At 34.7% G+C, this 27,396-nt stretch overlaps 7 protein-coding genes across 7 annotated transcripts; 3 read left to right on the top strand and 4 right to left on the bottom strand.

Moving 5' to 3' along the window:
* Window positions 1-3,840: 3,840 nt before the first annotated feature.
* Window positions 3,841-5,292, bottom strand: L228DRAFT_237742 (hypothetical protein; the record flags this gene model as incomplete). The annotated part of the gene is made up of 11 exons (XM_018330964.1): window positions 3,841-3,870; window positions 3,922-3,962; window positions 4,024-4,044; window positions 4,116-4,139; window positions 4,193-4,197; window positions 4,230-4,255; window positions 4,382-4,443; window positions 4,654-4,689; window positions 4,747-4,831; window positions 5,131-5,230; window positions 5,282-5,292. The coding sequence occupies 11 exons, from the start codon at window positions 5,290-5,292 to the stop codon at window positions 3,841-3,843; spliced, it is 441 nt and encodes a 146-aa protein (XP_018188703.1).
* An 11,750-nt stretch (window positions 5,293-17,042) lies between these two features.
* On the top strand, window positions 17,043-18,369 carry L228DRAFT_245876 (SEN34 subunit of tRNA-splicing endonuclease). The gene is made up of 2 exons (XM_018332266.1): window positions 17,043-17,068; window positions 17,283-18,369. Exon 2 carries the CDS (start codon window positions 17,331-17,333, stop codon window positions 18,204-18,206), a length of 876 nt encoding a protein of 291 aa, XP_018188702.1. The 5' UTR covers window positions 17,043-17,068; window positions 17,283-17,330; the 3' UTR covers window positions 18,207-18,369.
* Window positions 18,370-19,337: 968 nt separating this feature from the next.
* On the bottom strand, window positions 19,338-20,755 carry L228DRAFT_267163 (paxneb superfamily protein; the record flags this gene model as incomplete). The annotated part of the gene is made up of 2 exons (XM_018334958.1): window positions 19,338-20,098; window positions 20,317-20,755. 2 exons carry the CDS (start codon window positions 20,753-20,755, stop codon window positions 19,338-19,340), a joined length of 1,200 nt encoding a protein of 399 aa, XP_018188701.1.
* A 268-nt stretch (window positions 20,756-21,023) lies between these two features.
* Window positions 21,024-21,887, top strand: L228DRAFT_105118 (DNA-directed RNA polymerases i, ii, and iii 145 kDa polypeptide). Its single transcript, XM_018328895.1, has 2 exons — window positions 21,024-21,550; window positions 21,679-21,887. The coding sequence occupies exons 1-2, from the start codon at window positions 21,228-21,230 to the stop codon at window positions 21,782-21,784; spliced, it is 429 nt and encodes a 142-aa protein (XP_018188700.1). The 5' UTR covers window positions 21,024-21,227; the 3' UTR covers window positions 21,785-21,887.
* On the bottom strand, window positions 21,682-23,111 carry L228DRAFT_245872 (thiamin pyrophosphokinase-related protein-like protein). The gene is made up of 2 exons (XM_018332265.1): window positions 22,975-23,111; window positions 21,682-22,894 (listed from the first exon to the last, which is right to left on the bottom strand). The coding sequence occupies exons 1-2, from the start codon at window positions 23,010-23,012 to the stop codon at window positions 21,991-21,993; spliced, it is 942 nt and encodes a 313-aa protein (XP_018188699.1). The 5' UTR covers window positions 23,013-23,111; the 3' UTR covers window positions 21,682-21,990.
* A 376-nt stretch (window positions 23,112-23,487) lies between these two features.
* L228DRAFT_237737 (DUF775-domain-containing protein) lies at window positions 23,488-24,174 on the top strand (the record flags this gene model as incomplete). Its single annotated transcript, XM_018330963.1, has 1 exon — window positions 23,488-24,174. One exon carries the CDS (start codon window positions 23,488-23,490, stop codon window positions 24,172-24,174), a length of 687 nt encoding a protein of 228 aa, XP_018188698.1.
* A 169-nt stretch (window positions 24,175-24,343) lies between these two features.
* Window positions 24,344-27,000, bottom strand: L228DRAFT_105107 (putative nucleoside diphosphatase). The gene is made up of 4 exons (XM_018328894.1): window positions 26,810-27,000; window positions 26,702-26,739; window positions 26,504-26,630; window positions 24,344-26,434 (listed from the first exon to the last, which is right to left on the bottom strand). Exons 1-4 carry the CDS (start codon window positions 26,817-26,819, stop codon window positions 24,513-24,515), a joined length of 2,097 nt encoding a protein of 698 aa, XP_018188697.1. The 5' UTR covers window positions 26,820-27,000; the 3' UTR covers window positions 24,344-24,512.
* Window positions 27,001-27,396: the final 396 nt, after the last annotated feature.

Below are 27,396 nucleotides of genomic sequence, written 5' to 3'. Positions count from 1 at the left end.
AACATGAATACACCCAACATTTCATGTCTCACTACTAGAACCAGCACTGGAAAGTATACCACTTGCAAAGAAACTAGACATTTCATCTGAAGATAAAGAGTATGACATCAAAGAAATTCTAGATGTAAAGAAAGAAGGTCAGCAATGGAAATACTATGTCAAATGGCTTGACTACAGGGAAGAATTAAATTCATGGGAACCACAAACCAATTTGAATTGCCTTGAGAAGATTGCTGAATACCACTGACAACACCTGAGGGAGAAGAAATCAGAAGATTCAAGAGGGACCAATTGATTGAGGAAGGATCAACAAAAAGCTTGGAAGAAGCCTGGGGATCAGAGGATTGCTTCAGTTGTTCAACCTCTTCTATGGAAGCCAACTCACAATCAAATAGTTCCTTCTTACAAGAAGACAATTTGCCTAGTTGCTTACAAAGGCATAACTGATGAGCAGCAAGCTCAGAAGTCTGTTCTTCAACAAGCTCAAGTTGGGACTCAAGCTTGTAGCACTCTTCCCATAAACAATCCCATTCATGGGCAGAAACAACAAGATTACACAAAGAATTGTGAGAAATGCACTCAGAACAGTGACTAGAATCCAAGGAAATTAAACAATGATGGTTGTTATAATGACAGGCAGAACAGGGAGTTGGCATCTCACAACCCAAACAACTCATTTTAGAAGCAAGGATGTAATGATGCTTAGAAGAAGATTCAGCTTTTGGCATGATGGAGGTAAACAAGTTGAAGAAACAGAAAACATGGAAGGAGGGGAGCCTTACCCTTATAAGGAAAAACCCAGTGGTCATGGAATCAGCCTTTCAAGTCAAAAGGATGAAAAGGGAGGACCTAATGTAATGATGGTTACAAGGGTTAGTAATGGATGGCACAGGGCTACTTATGAAGTGCAGAGGCACAGTACATTGATGCTATTACAGGGCAAGGGGTCACATGACAATAAGATAAGGAAGTGGAGATTAGTGGCAGAATAAAGTGATCAGTAGTGATTAGGGGTGATTAGTACTAATCATAGCTGATCAGCACTAATCAACAAACAGGACCACCAGAATAGATTGTTATATAAGGAGGATGGTTTTCCTATGTAGCTAGAATTGTTTTGTGTAGTTCTTGATGTTATTGTTTTAGCATTACTGCTTTACAGTATTTGGTTATCAGTATTCAGATACAAGTATGATGACAATCTTATTGTTTACTTTATCAACCAGACCTGAATTATCATATCATCTTATATCACTTCTATCACTAAATAATATTGCAAGACACTATATTACTAGGTGAGAACCCTTGATGTACTGACAGGGAACTATCTAGGAAGATACAACCTGACACCTATCTGTAGGTATCACCATAACAGAAGGCTCATGTTGACCACAACTTAGATTGAGTTCTTTTACATCTATGGCTTAGTCAAGGCCAAATCAGTACTCAAGTAGTTAGAGAAACCTAATTTCTTGTAGTAGTAGATGAAGGTAGTAAAGCAGAAAAATGCTAAGTATAAAGTCCTAGAGGAGTTAGATTGAATGAAAATCCTAGTACAGATCTATAGAAAGTCACCAAAGATAAAGTGCCTGCTAAAATTAGTTAGTAAAATTACAATCTAGGAGTAGTACAAAATGATCATTTGAGTTGTATACCTAGCCTAGCAACTCTTGATCTTTAAGGTACTACAATTACTCAAGGTAGATGCCTAAATCTTTAGATCTTACCTAAATTATGTTAAGTAGGGCAAACTAATTGATGAATTTATAACTAATTGTGAGAGAGTCAAAATCCTTATATGTTCATATACTATAAACAGCTGCAGACTTAACCTACATCATCTTTGTTACACTATGGTCTTGTTTGACCTACTACTATCTTACCATCTTGGTATACAAGTAATTAGCTATATTCAATGTATTGGACAAGAGTTCCTAGTCAAAGTTACTAAGCTCTACATTAAAGATACCTTTAATGATGAAGTCATGATGAAGAATCTAATCAAAGTAATTTTGTTAGTCATGGCCAAGCTAAACTTAGAGTACTTTTGTAGTGACTAGCTCAAACTAGTTAAAAATCTAGACAAGGATGCTAAAATTAATGTTGGCAAGTAGTTCATCAAGAGGAATGGTAAACTACAGAGGTAGAATAGTGGTATTGATGCTCTAGCAAATGTTTGTAGGCTACTAACTATAGAGGAGCTCATTTAGCACATTATTACTGCCAACTATAGTACTAGATTGAATCATGAGGGGAGATTGGACTAGGAAATCTTCTTGAATTATAAAGAGAGTAAGCAAGCAAAAGAAGAAGAAGAAAGGGAAGATGAGGAGGATGGTTTTCATGGAAATCTTAATGAAGATGGTATTTCTAAATGACCTATCTAGATGTTCTCTCTATAACAAGCTTTACTCAAGATCAAGAGTAAAGCCTATTACAAAGGGTGCTCTATGCTAGAGGGGTAAGTGTATTTGCAAGAAAGTTAATCTAGGGCTGTTTTTTTTTTCTTTGTTTTATTTTGTAGTCAAGATTAGATAGAAAGAAATAGATAATCTTATAACCTACACAATTTAAAGAATTTAGGTTTAGCAAATGTATTTAACAGGTTCTTGGTTAGATTAATAGTAAATTCATTAGTTATTATGATTCTAAGCTCATTGTTCAAGACATTAATTGAGTTAGGTAAAAGTAGAAGTAGTGCCTATGTAATACATAGTATATATACCCTCTAGGAGAAAAGTTAAAGGACATTAATAACAAATAGTTTATTTCCTCATTTTCATTTCCTAAAATGCCTCAAACATAGCTTCTTGAAACATAGATTAGGATCAACTTGTAGTCTAGTCTGTCCCTAGAGCATAATAGTCCTAGTTTCACTATTCTACTCTATATTAGTATACAACACTTAGTAGTGAGGAGGTAGTCAAGGATTCAGAAACCAGTAATGCTGTGTAGCATAAAGATGATTTAGAGCATTCCCTGCATATAGCTAACCTTGTTAATTCTTCAGGTCTTATGACTAAAATTAAGCAAAATATACTATTTGCTAACTATATATATGATCTAGAAGAAGACAAGAATAGTAACAAGGAGATGCAAGAAGATATTGACAGGAATACTAGTAAAGTTATACATCTAGGTAATTATACACTAGGCCAGAATGGTGAACTACTATAGTTTTAAATGGCTTTAGCTCTTTGGACAAAACATTATAACTACTTTAAGAAGTAGTATACAAGACTTCAAGAGGTCCTTGATTTGCTAAGTTTTCTTACAAATGAATATACTAAATTGCCTAAATGACTAGATACTCTAAAGCTATAACTTTAACATCACTTGCCATTGCTTTGCCTAAGAAAAAAGATGGTACTAGTTACTATAGAGAAGGAGATATTCTTGCTATTAAATTCAAAAGAGCCATGTTAAATTGAATGTTACTTATAGATCTACTAGTATAATCTAGTAAATTTAGTATGTTTTATACTCTCCTCTACATCCATAGTGTATAAGATATATTTTGGTATGGCTAAGTAATTAAATTCTTTAATAAAGCTATGGAATGCACCTTGCTAAAGCTCTTCTCTAAGGGCATGTTCTAGGAACTATGCTTATGATAATAAGGGTAAGGTCATTGTTCCAGGTAGTATTGTACAGATGGATCTAGTAAATGAATATACCAAGGAATATTTTATTTTCTTTGGCTAGGATTTTTAAAGTACTGTAGAATCTCCTAAGAGTGTTGTTATATAGTTACAAGCTGTCATTTGGCTGTACCTCTAACAGTCAGGCTTTCATCTTAGCCATATTTGCAATCTAGCTGAAATTGATAGACATAAACTTTTAATCCTTGAAGATTACATTCTTGAGGCCCTACTACATTCTATACATAGTATACTACTTGTATTCCTAGACCAGGCTTACAACCCTGAGGTGGTCAAAGCTGAAAATGACAGTAATGAAGACTATATGTGCTAAGTATACAGCAGAAGGAGAGACAAGATTCAACCACTATTCAGAATGTACTTGACAAGAGCAGAGCTAGAACTAAAAACCTTTAGCAAAAGCTAGCTTTATTAATTATAATAATTTCCACAGCTAAATCTACTACTATTGACCTTCATTGACAATTTTGGCATTCACTACAACATGTATCATGCTTTCAAAGCATTTTATTAGATTCTAGTAAATCTACTATACCTTGAACATTACAACATAGTTAATATATATACCCTATGTTTAGGTCTACATGATGTATCTATAGAGACCTCTATAGTAGCCTTCATGAAGGCTATTACAGGGCTTGACTATGGGATGGTCATGAACATCACTAGCAAAGAAAAATTTATGTTTGCATTTACATTAGCATTTATTAGTAACATACTCTAGCAGGCAGACAATAAAGGTTTTCTGCATTAGACAGCCAGGTAGAGATATAGAAGCTACCTATGTACTAACAAAGATTGTCAAGATATAAGTTTTAATACAGTAAATAATGGACACTATTACTACACTGTTACTAAGTAGTGAGAATCAGCTATGTTAATGGAAAGGATAGCAAAATAGCATTATCTTCAAAACCTTGGCTTACATCCTAACCTACTTATAGTAACAAAGCTTGTTCTAGCCTTGGATCTCATCATGGAGTGATCTTACAATATGCTCTATTCCAAATAATAAGGAGTAGAAAGGCTGTTACAAGAGCTACTCTTTTTAGCATTATTTACCAAGTAAGGTGGGCTAACTTACAACCATACCTTTTAGTCATTTCCTTTCCTAGCAGGATGGCCTTGCATTTAAAGCTCATTGTACTATCTAAACTCCTGGTCACTTTCTAAGACAGTACATGCCATAATATTAACACCTTTAATCCTATATACCTATGCATCTCTTAATTGGTTTAGATATGATTACCTGCAAGTAGTAGAACAAGATTCATTCTTCTATACCTACCTATCTCCTGCAGCAGAGATTATTACTACTTATGCCATTATTACTAAGAGCATAAGCTTGATAAGCTTGCAACAATACACTAATCCTGATCACCTCCATTAATACATTCTGTACACTCATTGTACATTTCAAGCATTAGTTAGATGTACACATAATGCTACAAGATCTAACTATCACTACCTTAACAACAATGATACTGAAGATGATGAAGGCTGGCACAGGAGTCTTAAAACTGTCATTGATGAGGCCATAGAGGATGAGGCTTACAATGGACAAACAGCTAAAGCATATATATAGAAAAGTTTCAAATTCTTACATTTAATTAGCCTACCAAATATTCATGTTGATGTTTATTTAGCAGCCTTTGCTTGTGAGTATGGTACCCTCATGAACATCAATGTACTTGCTAGAGAATTCAAGTACATGTACTTTAAACAACTTGCTAATAAAGCTTCTCCATCAAACTTAATGGGATATATATTTGCCAAAGACATTCTCAAGCAGTCTCTCCATCTTGGCCTGGCTGGTGTATAGAATTTTTTGCATCCAGATCTGACTGAAGTATTTGAATTACTGAAAATATTATGTCTATTGCTCTTGAATGGCTTTCTTCCTGTGGTAGACCATCTGTATAGAAATAAGCCTACAGGCTTTTTCTCTCCTTTACTGGATGATACTTATTATATCTCTGTCTGTTTAGCCTACCAAGGGTTTGCTATGGATCATGACAATGCATTTAACCTTATAGCTCAAACTAGGTTATCATGTCTTTCTCACACTAGTCTATTTATACAGCAGCTGGCAGAGGCCTTTGCCTGGAACTATGGTATCCAACACATTGTAAGACATGATGGACAGCTTCTGAAGTAGTATGGCTAGATAAATTATACTAATTCTACAACAAATCAACAATACATGATGAATATCAGAGACAATTTTCTCCTGGCAGGATCCAAGTGTTGACTGTAGCAGATATTTACATGCTATTACCATTCAAGTATATACTACTTCTTGATTGGCTCATTGATCAACCCTATGTATAGATTGTTAAGTGAACCATTAATTAACAATTTGTTACAGCTATCAATTTATTATCTATTAGCAAATTTGTTAATCATTGGCCTCCCTGCAGCTAATTGCTGTCATTTATATCTTGTTCCTATACCATCTAGCAGAATACTAGAGAAGGTTAATACTGAATTATTATTAGATAGTAATTTTCTATTAGAATGTCAATGGACTGTTGATTTTCTTTAAATAGTTACTGGTTTTTATATTAAAAATATATATATTATATATACAATTTTATATAATAATGTATTTTATTTAATTAAATAATTTTTTAATTACTTTTTACATTTATTTTTTTAAATATTCTAATATTCAATAGATAATTATTTTTTTAATTAAATATTAAAAGATATATACTGTTAAAATTTAATAATGATAAAAAACTATTTTCAACCTTGTAATAATATTGGTTGCAACTTGTAGAAATAGTTTTCTACTATAAAAATTTTATTAAATTTTTATTAAAAATTTTTAATTTATTATAGTTTAAATAATCTCTAGAAAAGCACTTAATTAGTTGTTAGTTTTGTTTAACTATCATTTGGATTTTTTCCTTTATAGTGGTATTGGTAGCTTGATATTTTCTCTTTTTTAAGTATAGCTATCTTGGTTTTGAAGTTGGAGATTCTTGTAGTACTTGGATTAGAGAATCTATATCTAGCTCTTTCTCAATTGGTTTGATAGTTGAAGCCATCTTGACTAAAGTATTTTCAATCAAAGCAATGGAAGATGGTAGTGAAGATGGAAAGTTTGTTGTAGGTGTTCAACTCATATCCTTTTAAAGAGCAAGTCTTGCCTTCAAACTTACTCTTTGCTACCTCCTTGAATTACTCTTTCAAGAAGTAAGACTTTACTTATAGGTATCTTCCAAGCCTTACTCCTTGCTACCAAGATTATACTTACTCTTCTTCACTAAATTATAGTATAAACCAAGTCTAGTCTATATTTAATCTAGTGGAAATCCAGTCCAGGTTTTGGTCTATAATCTACCTTTTATAACTAGGTATAACTCTCTCAGGTCTTGATTATCAAGGTTGCCAAGAGTTTACTATTCTAGATATAAAAAGGTCTAGCCAAGATTAATATCCCTCTTCTTCTAAAAGCAAAAAAACTTGTTTCTTACTTTTAGAGTTTTACCTAGCTAGTAGGGATTAAAAAAGTTTCCTTAAATAGTAGTTTAAAGAGTGCTAAATTAATTTTTTAGCTACTAGCTATACTCTATAAAGGCTCTTGCTCTTTACAAAATACTAGGTATATTAGGTCTTTAAGGAAAGAGGCCTCTAATACAGCTAAAAGCTAGGATAAAACACTAAAGTATAGTGTTTTTAGAGCCTAATTTTGTATCCTTGGTTCTTGGTATATATATATTTTTTTTTGAAAATAAAGTAAATAATCAATAATAGATACAAATGAGAAACTTACTCTTTCCAGGATCTACAAAGACAGTTTGTTTCAGGTCCTAGGAGGTATAAAACTAAATACAAAGATAGTTCAAAAACAAAAGAAAATCCAGGTCCAGGTCCAGGTCCAGGGAGGTAATACAAAACCAAATACAAATTTTTATCAAAACTTAATAATGCAATTTATACAAATGAAATTGGCAAAGAATTAGTGGTGTTATGAGGAGAAATCACCTGACTTCTAGTATAAAGCACTCTGAAGAGAATGTCTTATAACTAGGCAACCAGGAGGTCCACCCACACAAATAATGATGGAAAATGGAGTGTAAAGCAGATAAAATCAAAAATAACTTGCAGAAATGGAATTGACAAAGGATTGGTGATGTTATGAGAGGGAAGGTATTTTGTAACACAAAAAATATAGAAACTTTAACACTTAATAACTCAACAACAAACAATGATAATAACAAAATTCAAAATGAAATACAGTACTTTTATATGCAAAAAATAGTTAACAAGTTTTAAAGAAGATTTAACAAGAATTGATAGAGTTGCAGGGGGGGTGAAAATTTTTCACTTAGTAGTATAGTACTTAGTACCTAGAATTTAGGATGCAAAAGAACCACAACCACTAGTGATTTTTTTGTGAATTTTGGATAAATTAAATAAAATAGATAAATAAACATATAAAACAAGTTTGAAGTAAATAAAATAAGATTTGATTGAATAGTGAGGGAAGAAACCTTTCTTTTCTTGTCTCCAAATTAAAAAAAATTTCAAACTCTTATAACTCTATCAATTTTAACTCAATTAGAGTCAATCAAGATGGAATTAAGAGCCTGAAAAGTTTTCTTTAATTTAAATCAATTTGTACTTGATTTGAAGTCTTATTGGTGGAGATAGAGGAGGAGGGGGTTATTTTAATTCAAGTAGTGTTTACATTATATTAAATATAAAATTAGTACTTTTTATCAAACTCAAGAACATGGCAAGACAGATATTTTTAGCAATACTTTTAAGCATAGATTGTGTCTCACTAGTAGAAGCAGTCTTTTCTGGTATAAAGTCAAGTTACAAGACTTTCAAATGTACTGTATCTTGTATAAAATCTTAATTTAAGATCTAGAAGTACTAGACCCTCTCTTACTATAATGCATTTATAAATTAGTAAGTTGATGTAAAATCTACTAAGTTAAAGTTATCTAAAAACTTTAAGTTTGTTTACAATACTTTAAATAATAATTTTCAACTACATTAGCTCAAAAATATATTTTAGTAGATTAAAGAAGAGGTAACTTTCAATAAAATTATACTACTAGACCTGGAATTTTTTAAATACAAGTTGCCATCTAAACTTTTAGATTTTTTATTATTACTAACTTGTAGTATCTAGTTGCTTTTATTATCTTTATCATATATTACTGCTTGACATCACTACATTAGTAGCAACATACTACTAGACAATACATTAACTTTTTAGATCCTTAACTAGCCAAGTATAATCATGTATATTTCCTTACTGTTTTTAATACTTTTAGGTATAAAAAAAAGTTCTACAATATAGTTACTACAAGTAATTTCTTGCTTTGAAAGCAGTTCATTAAATTAAATAGAAAATAGCAATTAGTTAATTTAAATAAGAATTTAGATACTATTTTATTTTTTACTATCTTTAGAGAGACAGCAAAAAGAAAATATATATTGATAGACAGTAAAAATAAAACAAACTACAAAGACAAAATAGAAAAAAATAATAATAAGCTTTTGACACTATCAATGTTAGATGATTATAAACTTAAATCTCTTAATATAATGTTTTAAACTATACATTTTCTTATTACTCTTTATAGTATAAATTACTTTCATGATACTCTTATATACTGCTTTTTTTAATACTATAAATACTCTAGCTATCTTGCTTTGAAATATAATTTTAATACTAAAAATTTATGTCTATTATTATTTATCTTTAAATTATTATTTTTTAAATTTAAACTTTAGTTTTTTCAAAATTTTACATAAATTAAAAACTAAAAATAATTTAAAAACTAGAAATAATAAAAATAATATAATAAAAATTATTATTTATAATTATATAAATTAATAGAATTTAAAATAGTTAAAAACCAAAAAGTATAATTTTAAATTTATAATATATTTTTAAATTAATTTAATTCATTATTTATAAATATTAAATTTTGAAACTAAAAACTAAAAATAAAATATAATAATTTTTTTATTTATTTAATTAATATTAATATATAAATTATTAATATATATAAAGTTCAAAATTTAAGATAGATAAAAATTTTAATAAATTTTAAAAATTATTTAATATTTTAAATTATAATTTAAATTTAGAATTTAAAATAAAAATAAATTTATAATAGTTTAAATAATAACTATACAAGCATTTAAGTAGTAAGTTTAGGAGTAGAGTACAAAATGTTAACAATAGCTTATTTATAAATAGACAGACAAATCAAAAGAATTAACTAAATTATTAAATAGTATCTATAGTACTACATTAGTTATAAATAAGACAATTGAGTACTATTGTTACTAGTTGCCTAATATATATATAATAGTACAAAACAAGATACTATTAGAATGTTACTATTTTAAGCAAATTATAAATATAATCTAATAGTTTAAAGAATAGAAATCAAAAGCAATAATACATTACTACAAGAATTACAATATAGCCAAGAAATCAAGAAACTTCATGAGTTACTACAATAAAAAATCAAGTTTAAAAACCAGAAAATGCAAGAGTATATCAATCAAAAAAGATTAAACAAACCAATTTTTAAGAAGGAGAGTAAAGTTTACCTACTCTATAAAAACTTGAAATTCAAGAGATTAAACAAAAAATTAGATTATGTCAAGGCAAGACCTTTTGAAATCAAGAAATAAGTTAACAAAGTAATATATTAATTATAACTATCTAAAGAAACAAAAATACATCTAATATTCTATATCTCATTATTAAAACTAGTACTAGAAAATATATTACTTGTAAAGAAACTAGATATTTTATCTAAAAACAAAGAATATAATGTCAAAAAAATTTTAGACACAAAAAAAAGAGATTAGTAATGAAAATACTATGTTAAATAGCTTAACTATGAAAAAAAATTTAATTTACAAAAACCATAAATCAATTTAAATTACTTTAGAAAAATTGTTAAATTCTACTAATAGAAGAGAAAAAAGGCCAGAAGGATTTAAAAAAGCAGACTAGTTAAAATTAGAAGAAATTAAAAGAAAAAAAAAATAGTAAAAGTAGTAGCTTTGGACTCTTGCTTTAGATGTTTTAATTCTTTAATGGATTTAAGCTTTTATTAAAATTATTTTTTTCTACAATTATAGTTTTAAAAAAGCTGTTTACAAAGGTAAAAATAACAAGTAGAAAGCTAGAAGGCTTTTTTAACTAGACAAGAAAATTTAAATTTTATTTCCTCTAGAAAAGCTTTAATGTAATAGCAATTAGAATTGAAATACTACTAATTAGTTTCAAAAACCACTAAGTTATACTTTCAACTACAAGAAATGTACTTGACACAATGACTAGACTTAAGAAAAACTTTATAAACCTAACCAAAAAAATAGTAGATAGAACAAGAAATTAGTATATTACAGGAAAATTAAGAAGCATAGTTGATAAGACAATAATAACAAATAGAGCTAGAAACTTTTAGTATGATAGAACTAAAAAATTAGAAAAGTAAAAAAAGTAATAGACAAAGAGTTTTATTTTTTATAAAAAATTAGGCAATTATAAAATTAGCTTTTCAAGTCAAAAAAAAAAAAGACTTAATATAATAATAGTTACAAGAATTAGTATTAGATAGTACAAGATAGGCTACAGAAAGTATAGAGGTATAGTACATAGTATAATATTATAAAACAAGAGTTATATAATGATAAAATAAAAAAAAGTAAAAAGCAGTAGTAGAAAAAAAATTACTGTAATTATAAGTAATCATAGAGTGATTAAGGTAATTAGATATAATTGTATAGAACAAATTGTTTATATAAGGAGGATAGTTTTTCTACATAGTTAAATTTATTCTATATAGTTCTTGAAATTTATTGTCTAGCATTACTATTTTATAGTAATTAATTATTAGTATTTAGATAATACTATAATAATAATCTTATTATTTACTTTATCTATCCAATTTAAATTATTACATTATTTTATATTACTTTTATCATTAAATAATATTATAAAATACTATATTATTAAGTAAAAACTCTTCATATATTGACAAAAAACTATCTAGAAAGATATAACTCAATACTTAACTGTAAATATTACCATAGCAGATACTACTATAATAATATACTTGCAAGACATTTTGAAATAAAGTAAACATATAAACTACTCTACTAATTATTCAACTGGCCTAGTGTATATTAAGATATAAAATTATACTATAAACATTATATAATTTATTAAAAATACAAAGTATACAAGTATAAAAAATATAGATATCTTATCTTATTATTTGTTTTAACTTACTTTTAGTCAAAAATATTTATAGATTTTACTATAAATTTGCTACCTAGTAAAAATAAATCAGGAAATTTCTATAACTTCATTTTTGTAGTTATTAATTATTTTACCAAAATATTATATTATATACTAACAAGAAAAAATATTAAGATATATAATCTTACTCAAATTTTTATATAAAAAGTTATATAATTATATGAAATCTCTGATAGTATTGTTATAGACAAAAGATCCTTTACTTTTTATTTCTAGATATTTTTTTATTTTTATCTATAAGTTAGAAAGTAACTTTTAAGAGTGTTTTACACCTAGACAGACAAATAAATAGAATAATAAAATTAAATTTTTAAAGCATATATATATATATATTGCTTAAAAGAGTAAAAAATATAAACAACCTTACTTTTGTCTATAAAATTTACCTACAATAACTCTATACATACTACTATAAATATTTTGCCTTTTTATATAAACTATAGTTATAATCCTTGAATAGATATAAAAATATACCTTTATGAGTATAAAGCTAAAAATATTACTTTGCTCTTAAAAAAACTTAAAGACTTATAAGTAAATCTCTATTAAAAATTTATTTAAGTTAATAAAATTTATACTTGCTATTACAATCATGGTAAGCAACTACAAGTATATAAAGTTAGTAATAAAGTATAGATAGATACAAAAAATTTTAAACTCAAATAGTCTAGCAAAAAACTTACTTTTAAATATCTTAAACTATACAAAATTATAGAAAAAATAGAGAGAAATATATATAGACTTGTTATACCTACATTATATAATAAATTACTAAAGTTGCATGATATTTTTAATATTCTACTACTAGAACCTATATATTAGCATAACTTTCAATTAAATAAAGGTAATTTTTATAATTATAGAAAATAAGTATTCTAAATAATAAGTATAAGGTAAGTAATATTTTTAATAATTATTTTAAAAACAATTATTTTAAATATTTAGTCAAATAAAAAGAGTATGAAGGAATAAAAAAAGAAACAATCTAAGAGCTTGCAAGAAACATATACTACTTACTGAAATTGTTATAAAAATTTTATAAGGCACACTTTAGCAAACCTTTGAAAAATACTAATAAAAAGTAAGAATCAAGATATAAAAACATAGTAAAAAAGAGTAAGTTTTAGCATATAAAACAAGTTTTATAAAATATAATAAATATTATAAAAAAAAAACAAGAAATTAAGAAAGAAAAATTTATGCTTTTATTTAAAATTATACTAGAAAAACTCTTGAATAACTAATACTAGCCTAAAGCTCATAGTATCCTAAAAATAAGATAAAAAAAATGAAAAATAAATTATTGCTTAAGTAAAATCAAATCTAGTTAATTAATTTACTATTTCTATATTTTTGTCTAACAAATCTCTAGTTTTATAGTTTAAGTAATTAAAAACATACTATATATTGTAATTTAAAATATTTATATATTATTCTAATATAATTCTTACCTTTTGCTTTACCTCCAAAGTTTACTTAAGAACCTTTTAAGCTTTTTACTCTGCATCCAGAGTATATTCTAGATTTTTATACAACTTACATTTCTTTTTTATAAGAAGTACCTTGGCCCTGAGATAATTTTCAAACACAATCTATATCTAATGTTTTTTGTATAATAGATAGTAAATTTCTACTAAATTTGTTTCTAAGACTTAAAACAACTTGACATTTATCCTCTCTATAGGTAGTAACTATTTTTCAAGTATAGCTAGATAACAATCCATGCTAGTAAAATCTATAGAGATATATATAGAACTACAATAATAATAAAAAAATTACTTAGTTAATAACAGAGAAACAAGTAAATAAACAGAAACAATACTAAGTATTCATAGCATGTTTTAGGTAAAAAACAAGAGTACAACCTTTAATAATATAAATAGCAAAGCTAGAAGTATTGCTCTTGAAAATATAAGTAATTAAAATGAGAGTATTACCTTTAAAGATATATAAAATCATATCTAAAAATTTAAAAATATTTGTAAAATACTAACTAGTAGCATTTAAGATATAATGAAAACCAGAAGAAGTTACTCTAGCATAAAAACTAAAAAAAGCTACTTGAGTATAAAAACTAGAAGAAATTGCTCTAGTGCAAGAGCTAGAAGGAGTTACTATAGTACAAGTTTTAGACAAAGTAGTACTAGAGCAAGAAACAAACAAAATTACTCTAGAGTAAAAAAGAGTTATAATATTATAAATGAGAATAATTAGAGTTTAAAACAAAAAAGATACTATGTAACTACAGGCAATTTATTTAATAGTAATACCAGAGATTAGATTTTGAAATGCTTTAGTAAAAAGTTTGTTATAAATTACTCTTTTATAATAGTAGCTGCAAGGTTCTAAATTAAGAGTATATTCTTGTTTATAGTTTTTTTATATTATATAAAATATATAATAACAAGTAGGTCTATTACAACTTTAAATACAATTATGTTTAGTATAAGAGCAAAAATTATATGTAAAATTAGAAACAAAGCAATTGTTTTAAATTTTCCTCTAGAATGATGGTTTTCATTGTCTTGCTCCTAAAAATATACTAGATATACTAAATCATTGTCTTGCAAAACTTTAATATTTTTACTACCTTCTTTATTAATATTAGTTTCAAGATCTTTAGATATATTTTAATAGTAAAAAATATCTCTGTCTCTACTACTAGCTACCTAAAAAAAGAGATATAGTACTATCAAGAAAGAAAGAATAAAAAATATAGTAATAAAAAAACTTATAAAACAGTTAGTAAACAAGAACAAGAAAAGAAAATAAATCAAAACTCACTTTTAGAAATTAAACAAATACTTGCTCTTGAAAAACAAATTAAAACTTACTTTAAAAATTAAACAAAAAACTTACTCTCAAAAAATAAATAAAAAGTTACTATAAAAATCAAAAGAAAATAGTAGTTAAAGAAAAAAGAAACTATTATAACTAGAAATAAAAATAAATAAATAAAAACTTGTCTCTAAACAATAAATAAACTTATCTCTAAATAGTAAATACATACATTTTAATTACAAAATCAAACCATGTATAGGTCTATAATAAAACAAGATTAAAAGATATATAAAATATAAACAATAAAGTAAACAAAGACATTATAAAAAAACTATATCTATACTAGTTACTAGATAACATTTTTAAAAAATTTTCAAATTATGTAGACCATTTTAGAATTTTCATGACATAAAATATAGGATTAAACAAACAAAAGTACAAAATATATTTTCAATACTAGTAAATTACTACAAACTAATAATATAAAAAATATAGCTCTATATTTAAGCCCTAATCTAAAATTATTAGAGCAAGAAATAAATCTAGAATAAAAAAAAACTAAACAAAACATACAATAACTAAATAACATGCTCTAAACAAGAGTAATAACAATAATAAGATATGCTAAAATAAGTAAAACAAGAGAAAAGCTTTATAACAAGTTATAAAAAAATGATTTTAAGTAATAAAATTATCTTTGATAAAAAAAAAATAGCATGTCAAGATACCTTGACATAAACTACTACATCTTAAAGGTAATATTTAAGGACTATCATGTAATTAACTATTAAATTTGTTTAATAAAAGGTAATAATTAAGGCAAGATAAAGAGTAAAATATAGAATAAAATATAGAGCAAGAAGTAAAGTAAGATGAAATGTAAAAAAAAAAAAAGAGGGGTGAAAATTATAAAAAGATAAGATATCAAGATATATATATTAAAATTAAGAGTTAGAAGTTTAATAGTAGTTTTATAAAGGTAGTATTTATATACATTTTTCTTGTAAAGTCTAGACCTTCTTACAATTGTTAATTATATTATTCTATTATCTAATTAGGATAACATTATCTTTAATTAAGTAAAAGTATATTTACTGCCTACTCTAGATGCTAACTATCTTTTAAATCAAGTAGTTAGCCTCTCATTTTACTTAGGTCTATTTTTTAGATAATATACTTGCTTAATTTAAAAGTATTACATAACCTAATATTATGTATACTTTGACATTGTATCTTTCTGTGTTTTATAGATGTTTTCTCTATTTTATGCCCCTATTGAGCTATTTTTTTTTTCTAGCCTGTCTATTATTATTATTTTTTTTAGAACAATATAAAATATATTGCTATATAGTAAAGTATAAAACTAACTACTAAGGAGCTACTCTCTTGTTCTATAAAGATAGCATTTATATACATTTTTTCTATAAAGTCTAGACCTTCTTGCAATTGTTGATTATATCATTCTGCCATCTGGTCAGGACAGCATTACCTTTGATTAGGCAGAGGCATATTTACCACCTGCTCTAGATGCTAACCACCTTCTAAATCAGGTGGTCGGCCTCCCGTTCTGCTCAGGTCCACTTTTTAGGTCACATGCTCACTTAATTCAGAGGCATCACGTGACCTAATGTCAGGCATACCCTGACACATGTAGAACTTCTATTTACATGTATTATCCAGAACTTACAGCCATCATCTACAAGTAATAAAAATAGCTATATATATAAAAAATGTATATAGCTGTCTCTAGCTGCATGTAGCTAGCTGTAACATAGCTACACTATATAGAATTAATTAAATACTTTACTATGAGAGTAAGCATTCTACTTTGCATTATATAGGACTTAATTATTAATTACTTTGCTTTAGTCCTATGTATTTTTATATCTTTATTCTCAGCTACACTACACAGTACAATAGAACAGCTCATTACAACTAGTTAGAAGACTTGTAAAGTCCATTGAGTGATGGGTGAGCTTGGAAGCAACCAGTCAAGATACTTTAGGATACCTATATGTCCTGCCAAGAAAATCAGCAATGAGTCTCAGTTTAACGAAAAAACACCCTTGTATCGGAGTAACTGAGCTTCATTTTTACACGAATTGACTGTATTATATGAGGGCCGACTGGGCCTTTTGAAGGGGGGTTGGTGTTCAGGTCGCTTGTGACTTACGTTATGACCTAGATGAGGTAAACGAGCGAGCAATTCCCCCACTAAGATACTGTAAGCTTATAAATTTATTCCTTTACGAGACGCTTTCTCTAACATTTTCTTCTTTTGCAATATCATCACCCTTTTCATGTAAAGGTAGGTCAAAACTTCCAAGTTTCAAACTCGTTCTCGAAATGCTTTCTGCAATGATTAATAAAATTTTCAATCTGTCAATCCACTGACATTCAGGATTATTCCTGAAGCACGATGTTAATCTCCAAATAATTTTTATGACTGTCTTCCTTGAAACTCTCCTCGATCATAGCCACAACCGTTCCATTGAACATTGTCAGCTAACATTTTATCGCAGAGACAATGCGAGAGTGGTACTTGCCTGGTGCTAGAACAGTGCTTTCCGATGGCCTCGAAATTTGAGCCATTTCATATCTCGCTCGTCGCAAACCGGTATTTTATTCATGATGTCGATGTGATAACATATATTCGCCGGGAACATCACATCTGTGGTGTTCTTCTCGGGAGCATACCTCAGATTCCTCAACAGAACGTCTTCTTGGGCGCGCCCCTGGAATTGATGCCCGAAGAAGCCCGACTCCTATTTGAGAAGGGGGCTGCGGTCGTTGTCGATGATCTAAGTCTACACAAGGATGCGATAGCATTTTTGCCACACCACGTGAAGCACGATTATTTGCGAGATCTACGTGACCAAGGCATGATCGCCGGCCGTGGTGTTCAAAAGAGAACGGAAGAGCGGAAGCATAAAGCCCTGGAGAGACTCGGTCTCCAGGATCCGCCTACCTCTGGGCCCTGTGACACCACAGCCCCCAAGGAGGAACCACTCTCCAATAATGCAATTGACAGCTTACCCTATTTCGACGCGCCTCTCGTATATAATGTAACACCACCGCTTTCCGGGCGGATACTCCCTCCTACTGACCAGCCGACGGAGCTCAAGCCCCCGAAAGTACCCTTTTCGTACCCTCTATATGAGTTCTTACATGCAAAAGGCTACTTTATCTCCCCAGGTTTGCGTTTTGGATGCCAGTACCTTGTATATCCCGGTGATCCTCTGCGCTTTCACAGTCACTTTCTCGCTGTTGGAGGAGCATGGGACGAAGAAATGGATCTTCTAGACATTGTAGGAGGCGGTAGACTTGGAACAGGCGTGAAAAAGGGGTTCCTGATTGGCGGCGCGGAGACCGAGGAACAAGCTTGCAAGGGCCATGCCTCAACTCCCGACGTCAGAGTATTTTGTGTTGAATGGGGTGGAATGTAATCCATTCCCTCGATTAGCATCAGCATCCTATGCTTTTTTTTTTTTGGGATTCGCCTTCGGCAAGCTCCTTCTGGTGTTCTGGTTGCGGTAGATGAATAGCGATTCGTAATTGATACCCTTGCAAGACCTTCAGAAACTCTTTAGCATTGGAAATAAAGTCGTCACAATGTATGGAACCAAATCGTTAACAACCTCTATCAAATGATGGATCAAAAGACTTACGGAAAGCCGCAAATTTGAGGTGTTTCTGGCACGTTCAAATCCAAAGCAACTCCGTAATCAATAAATCGATCCCTGTTGCAAAGTGTTGCTGTCTACAAGTGCTAGCTTCTGGAGAGGGTGAGGACCTGGCCCTTTCGGCTGCGGTCTGGTTTAAACTGTTGCATTGTAATAAAGAGGTACAACATAGATAGTTCTAAGCGCTGCTTATGGCTAAGTATTTGTCCTGAGGAATTCTTTCGAATGAACAGAATCAACAAGCCTCTCGAAAGTCGTAATGGATAAGATACTTATGTATTTATATTTTCTTTACCTAAGTACTTTAGGAATCTCCGAGCTGGGGCCTAGGAACGCTCCCGGGATGCTAGAAAGTGGCCTCCTAGCAAATAGAACGGGCCTCTAGCCAAACCTGCCTTGCAAAGGAGCTCTGACATGGCGAGCATACGGACATACTCCCTATAGAGAGCATTTCCTGCGTTCCCAGGATCCTTGCCATATATATATGGCTGCACGTATATAGATAGAATGGCGATGTTTTTGAGTTGATATCAAAAGGTCGCCCGCCAAAATTTTAATTTTAGAAGGGGGTATGACCGTGAAGATAACAGCAACGTATTCGCTCTATCTTCATCTGTAGTGATTAGAATGGAATGAAGCCACAGAACTGGCGTTACGCCCGGCGACCCCCCAGGGGTTCGGGCGCATATTTGAAAGACACATATAGCCACCCAAACTCGACCAACCTTGGAATGGCCGATTGCAACCATGGCTGATTTGACACAATGGCCAGCAAACTCCGAGCACCGACAGACTCCTGATGAATGAGATTGAACGGCGCCAAGACCAATCAGATTTTGTCAAGAGTATCTTTTCTCAGAGGGAACCCACGGCGGGATCAATGAGATAAATATCTCAAAAGTCGATATTGATTTTTGTGTTGCTTGTGTTTCCTCCTTCGCCAACAGCCGTCGCACCCCCTTGCTGTGCATCTGTGTCACCGTCCATCGGAGGGAGACTGAAGGGTTTGATTGTAAATTTTCTTCTTGTCACAGTAAATGCGAGATCGCCTTCTCCGTCATTTGGGCGACCACCGCCTCCTTTCTCATGAAAGATTGGGAGCCGATGAACATGTAGCAACCCTTGCGGAGGTTGTTCATGCGTATTAGCCCCTCCAGATGTGGCAGTCGATGTGGAAAGGGAGTCCATTAAATGCGGGAATGGGGTAAGCTCAAGTACTCCGTCGTTCAAGAGCTCAGCCCAACGTACAAGACCAGTCGAGCGTGGATAAAGATCCAATGTTAAGGTCATAATTACGGAAAGTTGGGTAGAAAATTGCCGAAGAAGGCTGCGGAGGCCGTGAAAGAATGGAAGAAGGTTGGTAGGGTCACAAGCATGAGGAGGATAGAGTGCTGGAGATAAAAGGTTCGGAATCACTACTCGATGGATCCGACCTGTGTGGTCTGATCGAAGCTGCGTTGCGATTCCTTCAAGTATACCGTGAAATGGAGAGCTCGATGAAGCATTCACGACCGTCGGAATATACGTGATTCCCGATCCTGCAGGATACTCCAGTCTTTTGGCAAGGTCGAAAATATGACAAAAAGCCGCTTGCGAAGTGGTTGAGTTCAAAGAGCCGTCGTCGGATAATCCCCGGTCTGAGGGGAAGTTTGGACCTGTAAAGATTAGAAAAGAAACATTGCAAGGAGGATCGCATGCAGCAAGTCATTCGATTGATTTTTTTTTTATTTTTCTCTTTTTGTTTTTTGAAAGGCTCATCTGATGGCAACAAGAAGAAATGGGAACCAACCTCTGTTTATCGACGACGACGTCCCAAATTCTCCCAGACGCTCATATCTCCAAGCAATCCTCATCCTATCTTGCCTGCCCTTACGTGATATATCCGCGTCTGGATTTCCATCCGCCACGCCAGCAAGTCCGGGTAATTCTCGACCCCATTGTTCGCCTACGCCCACTACATGGACTTGATGTCCCTGTACTACTCCCTCAGCAGCAAAGTACCGCAGAAGTGCGCCGGAGAAATCGGTGGTCCCAGACTCCTCGAGTAGAAGGGAGCTTCCTAAAGGCAGCCCGGCGTGCCCCGCGAGGAGCTTGTCAAGCGTGCTGGCTCCGGTGGAGATAGTCGCACGCCCGTCTATAGGAGATGGACGAACACCTGGAGAGGGCTGGACCGCCTTGGGAGGTGAAGTGGTGATGGGCGAATGGACTTCGCGAAGCGGTAATTGTCCCTCGATGCCAGCATTGATGGGTTGCGGGATCGGGGTCTTTTGGCTGTTGTTGGGTAGTACAATATTCCGTTTTCGAAAAGACATGCCATATATTCTGTGAATCGGCAGAGATAATTCAAGTTTTGAAGACCGAGAGTATCTTTGAGGCTTAAGAAGGGTATCTTTATCGCGGACGATACATGGGTTGGTATGTTTACTTTATCGGAGTACGTTTCTTAGCTGCAGTTATTGCTACCGGATTCGAGACTTTCTGCAGGGCTCGGTACCCCCTTGGTAGCGCGGGGCACTTCTGGCGCTTTGGAGCCCTTTCATCGCCCGAAGAGTAGATTGCCGCTTACATAATGTATTGACTGGAACGATTAAGTTCTGGAAAACGATCGCTACTACTGAAGAATCGCGTATTTCTCGAAAATATCTTGCAAGGCTGATCGCAAAACAGCTGAGCGGAGGTCAGGATATAGAGAAAGCGGGCAGGATTTTTTTTTTTTTCGTTTCGAGCCTTTATCATCAAAGACGAAAGGGTGAAATATTTTCAATCAGGGGAAACTTTTTCGAAATGGCGGATGCGCAACTCTATGACGATACATTCACAATCACCTCCATCAACGCCCAGAAATATGATCGCGTTTCACGAATTTCTGGTACATCCACAAGCGGAGATACTCTGTTTACCCTAGACGTCAATACGGAGATTTATCCGTGCTCTGTGGGCGATCAGATGCAAATGGTACTCGCGTCAACCCTCTCCCTGGATGGGACAGAAGATGACGCAAAGGGCTGGAGGGAGGCAGCAAGAGGGGAAGCTAGTCTCGCTGATATGTTTGATTACGTCTGCCATGGAAAAATCTACAGATTCGAGGAAGCGGAAGGAGAAAACATGTATGCTTGCGTCTTGGAAATACCATTGACTTGAAGTTCTCTTGATCATCAATGCGATGGAGTTTCCGTCCCCTTTTTATTTTTTGTCTTATTTTAGGATGGATGGCTAACGCATGGGATATTTACAGTAAGGTTTTTGTATCATTCGGAGGTCTATTGCTTTATATGGAGGGGCCTTACAAGAAGCTTACACCACTCCGCATCGACTATATCTATCTGCTTCTGAAGAAATGAGCGCGAGCTAAAATTTGATGGAGATATCAGCGGGGCGGAGCAACAAAATTCCAAACGGTCTACTCGCCCCGCACCGACAAGAGGAGTCGGAAAGATGCCCCAAAATTGGAAGATGGCGGGTTTCCGGTCGTTGACAGCGCACAGCTAGTTTGCTGCAGGATATTCAGAAGAACCAAAAGCTGCCGGCGTTTGGAGTATGTTGCATATTAGATTGTTGGAAATTCCAGTCGTCTGTGGATTCGTGCAATGATCTGGATATAGTCTTTCTCATTCTTAGCATCTAGAATGCCATGGCGAATGAGAAAATCCAAAAGAACCAAAGCACAATTTGGCTTAAATTGACCATCATGGAGGGCATGTTGCACTTTGGCAAGGTCCCACAAATGGAAAGTTTCCACTTCGTTGTCAGAGGGCGATGGTTGGACGCCCTCCTCCAGCTCTAGGTCGTACACGTATTGAACCTCCGGCTGCAGCAGCCCGGTCTCTCCGCCAGCTCTCTCATCCCGAATGTGAAAATAAGTAATAGTGCCACAAGCCTTGGCCTTTTGTCGAACCAAAGCTTCGGGCAACGATGCCTCCTCTTGCGCTTCCCGGATCAGAGTCTCAAACGGCTCCTCACCGGTACTTATGCCGCCGGCGACCGTGTTGTCTAGCATTCCGCCATATGTTTGCTTACTTAATGCCCGTCGCGGAACCCATAATAGCAATCCGCTGGAGGAGCGAATATACGCTGTCATATGAATGCCATAGCTGACAACGCCGAGCAGGGCACTAGCAGCCCGTTCGATATTAAACAAGAGAACCCCACCAGGTCCATAAACAGGATAAAGTTCATTACGCCATCCCCTCAATACTGTGAATTTGTCCTGATTGCGGAGCTCCTGACAGGTCTGCGCAACAACAGCGCTTCGCTCGTTCTCGTTGGAACCAGAAATTAGCGTCAATGTTTGAGCATCATGGTTAAGGTTCCAAGCGCTGAACGACTCAAATGCTTCCGCAACAAATTTCGGCACATAGCCTAGAGTATGATCATAGCTAGCGACTTTAAGGTGGTAAAGTGGAGAGACAATGTCGCGGTAAGCTGCTGCGTTGGGGTAGCTGTAGGGAAAGCTGAATTGAATGAGCGAGACCAATTATATACCACGAGAAAAGTGCTGGGCTGAGACGCTCAATCGAAAACAAATGCATACCTGTCGCAGTCCTCGACTAGCTCAAGAAAGGATCTCATTCTAAAAAAAAAAAAATTCAGACAACTAGTCACTCGCCGTAAGCTATCACGGCCTCTCTCTTTCTCTCTCCCTCGTTGCCTCCGTTAAATCCAGTTTGACTTTTTATCCGAAGAAAGAGCAACTGAGGGCCAGCGAGCTCAGATCTCAAGGGTTCGCTACCGCTTTGCCAGGACGAAGCTAACCAATATTGGAAGGGATGACAACCCAAAACCACGAAAGCCGCTTAATTATAACAATGCTGTCATACGAGGATATCTTTTGCATTATCATTATCATCATCATTATTATTTTTCCTTTCAGCAAGCTCTTGAGCTTTACTGGCGACCAAATTTTCAATAATACCCACTTTTTAGATTTTATATTTCCTTAGCCTCCCTTTTGAAGCTACATTCTCGAAATCCCGATCTTGTTTGGATAAAAAACCAAATACTGAAGCCTACATTCCGTGTTTGAAACACAGAATTTAATTTTACAATGTTCGGAGCCATCTGCGCGGGTCGACCTGTCCAAACAAATCTCCAAGTTATATCTCCGACACAGTTTGCATTTACTATACCATCTGCGCCGTCGTTCAATCACATTGTCGTTTTTCTTCTTCCCGGAAACGTTCTTCCCAATGATATGGCAGCAGCTGTGTATATACGCATCTCTGCCGAATCAGACTTCCAGCTCTTAGGAGCTATCGGAAATGAGAAACAAAGCGCCATTTTCCGGGTAAATAATGCCGGTTCGACCTTTGGAAGGACACCAGCTTCTGCAGGAGGAGGAGGCGATGATGAAGCCATGGTCGACGATTCGCTTGATGCGTCTCCCTCCACAGCCACAGATCATGCCAACAATGCGGCAAGCATCATCCTTGGCATCTCCATCGAACCTGCGGGCCCGCTTGGCACTCAGCTTGCTTCTCTGAAAGGCAACTCGGCACAAGGCGCCGTCCCTGCCAGTGGGTCGAACCCTGGTCAATTGGCAACACGGGCACCATCTACAAAAATACTTGCACAACGAATCATCAAGAATGCGTTCAACTTCCTAGCGAGTTTTGTTGGGGAGCAAGGCGGCGTTGAGGTTGTTCCTCTTCGAAGCTTCCAGGATTGGTGGAATAAATTCGAGAAAAGGCTGGAACTAGATCCAGGATTCTTGGACAGGACCGATGACCAATGACGTTGTTACGCATTGGAGCGTCTACGTTAAAGATGAGAGACCCCAGCCTTTTTGTGGTTCAGAAAGACCCAAATATTCTCCAGAGCCGTTTTCCGAATCATATTAAGCAAACATTTAGGACAAAGGAATTCTCAAATAAACAAGTGGTATCTATGATCGGATCCCCCAAACGGCTCCAAATAGTAAAGATGCGACAGATTGCGACAACGATTCCTCGCCTTTATGCAATAGATATAATACATTACCAGAAGAAAATTGCTCTGTTCCTTCTTCCTAGCAGTGAGCTCAAGAGGATGATTGGGAATTCATTACGAGACCGAATCAAACCCCCAACCCAGTTATTCTCGTGATTCGAGGGACAGTGCCGAGGGGACGTTTTTCAATCGAACGGAATTTCGAGACGGTATCCTCTCTCGACTCTCGGTCCTCACTATCAGACTTTTCTCGATACCTGCGCTGCTTGGAGTCTCGGGCCAGCTTGAACTTTGACCGAGACCTTTCGTCCCGTGATCCCCAAGAAGCGAAAGCCCAGAACCTTGGTCAATCCCTGGGCGAGGGCTTGCCCAGCCGGATGCCTTGCCAACCTGGTGTTCCTCATTTGGCTCAGATGGCGTGTTGAGCCCCGGTACGCTAGTGAGCTCGAAATCTTCGTTCGCGTCGCCGCTTTCTAGGACACGTTCATACGTGACTCGATCATTGCGGTTGAAAAGTTTCGCTCTGAGATATGATGGGTTTCTTGAGCATTCCCAGAACCAAGAAATACCACTCCGAATAGCCTTAACTGTCCTCGTTCTTCGATCTTTGCCGCATGACAAAAAAAGAGCAATACATACAATAAGGGCGAAAAGGACAAATCCGGGAATGCGTCGATGAGAGTCGGACTCAAAAAGAACGCGGCTCCAATCGTCATCAGTCGACCCAATTGGATCTGGAGGAGTTCCTAGGCCTGGAACGGCCCCCCCATACTGGAAGTCCGCAGGGACTTCTGGAACATTGCTCCCAAAGCCTACTGGAAGATATGATGCATCAAGCGGGGAAATCTGACTAGAGGCATACAAAAGCATTTTCCCCATTGTCCAACTGACTTCCGTTTCATGGATCTTATTGACTGCCTGAAAGGGGTCAAGGAAACCCATATCTTTGGCATGTTGTATGATTTCCTCCGTTCCATTATGCCCGTCGAGTTTCGTGTTTTCAATTCCAACTCGAGGAATGCCGATGCCATCGTGTAGCATATTGATTAGCCACGAAGCTCTAAAACAAACCTCCGCAGCAGCCCCTTCATCAACTTTGCCTCCCCATTTTTTCCCCTTGATACCTTGAGAAATTGTCTTCCAGTCTTGAGAGCAGAATTCTCTAACCCTCTGCTGATATGTGTGAAAGTCATAACTCTTCTCTTTAACACCCATCTCGAAGATTTCATGCGTTGTGTGCCAGTATTCTGATATTCCAACAAAATGGTTGACGTCAAAATCTATTGCAGGAACGTGGGTCCCATGGAGGAGGCACGGATGATCCTCGCATGGGGCGTCCTTGTCCAGTAGTGGATATGTTTGCCGTAAACATTCATCGAACCGACCAGTTCCCACAAGCCTGATATGTTCCTTCTCGCCAGGATGATCTTCCTTGGTATTTGGAGGAAGGTCCAAGCCAAGAGGAAGGCACGGATCTGGTAACTCTTTCAGATCGTTTCTACCTGTGCTTTCAATCAGAGCATCCTCGTACCGGCGCCTGGCCTCATTCACACCAAAGCCCAGCCACGTTGTGACGAAGACTCGATACTCGGAGTTTTGCCTATTGAGCTTCCTCAACCTGAGGAGCTTGAGATCATTTGCATGAGCTTTAGCTTCCGTGGCATTTGGTGCGAAGGCAATCTGCGCCGATGCTCCGCCCATGTCCAAGAACCCATAAGTGTGGTGCCCCTTTCCATGTGTATGATGCTCGGGAAAGTCGAAAGCTCCAAGTAGATAATTAGCGGCAATCCAACCATAGAGACCCTCCGTCTCTCCAGAGATGACCTGAACATGATGGGCGCAATCTTGGAGGAAGAAAGAAGTTGTCGTGCGGATGTAGGAGCAAATGTTGTCAAGGAGTTTGCGACGTTGGGTATCTGGCAGCAAGCGCATTCCAGCCGTCGCTAAGACGTAAATTGGTGTCGATTCTACGGATTGCTTGGGAATATATTTCAGCGCATGTTTTATGAGCGGTTCTAGATGGTTTGTTCCAATCGAATCTGGAATTGCCGCAAACGATGAAACACCTAGACAGTTCAGATGGCCATTAGTCACCATAAGAGCAAAGCGGCCCATGGATTGGAATGGACACAAACCAGGGCGCAGTTTCTTCGTCCACTTCTTAGAAGTTTCCAAGGCAGGTAACGTATTTACTTCCGCCTCAGGCAGCTTCGTGATTTCCTTTGACCGATCTTTCCATCTATATACGTGGACCCTTGTTCCCTAAATCATGGTGAGATCATTTCGTAAGTCCTGGGAGCAAATGCGATCGCAGATAATGCGGCGGGACTTACGGACGACCCCGCATCCAGAATAACTCCATAGCGCCAGTCTGGTGGAGAACGATCAGCTTGGGCTTTTTTGGTGTAGTTGCTGAATTATGAATTATGGAGTTCACTTACAGGTTGCCATTATAGGGAAGATTTTTAAGATTCTTAACCGCCTCACATAAAATGCGGAAAGAACAAAGAGATTCGTCCAATGCTGTTATCAGTTGCCTGTGTTGCGGTCTTGTTATCAGCGACACAAGGACTGTATAAAATGGCGAATGCAATACAGATGGCGATAATTCCGCAGCACCGCTATTGCTTCAAGTAAGACTCATAAAAGTACTTTCGGTTCCCAGCACCGACTTTTTCGACTGCTCACGGCATTATTGGTGAAACTGAAGAACCGCAACAATGCAAGCACGGAGTACTCACGGGAAGGGCCGAGGCGGGCACAGACCTTTTCTGTTTCTGGCTTGGCTCCTTGCAGATCGTCCGCATTAGATCACTATGCCCCTACTCCGTAGGCAGTCAGCCAATGTTTTCGATGCAGTACATGACTCGATGCACCTAGAGCTACCGACAGTGATAATCTAGGTATAACCTTGTGATGGAATCTATCAGGACTACAAAGGAAACTAGGAAAAGGGCATGGGAAGGGCGGCCTACGTAGTAGCTCTGTACCGACCGTAGCAGTCAATGTTAAAAAATTACTGAGTGCG

The sequence above is a fragment of the Xylona heveae genome, assembly GCF_001619985.1.
Source record: "Xylona heveae TC161 unplaced genomic scaffold L228scaffold_4, whole genome shotgun sequence".
NCBI lineage: Eukaryota > Fungi > Ascomycota > Xylonomycetes > Xylonales > Xylonaceae > Xylona > Xylona heveae.
This window is presented reverse-complemented; position numbering and strand designations above follow the sequence as displayed.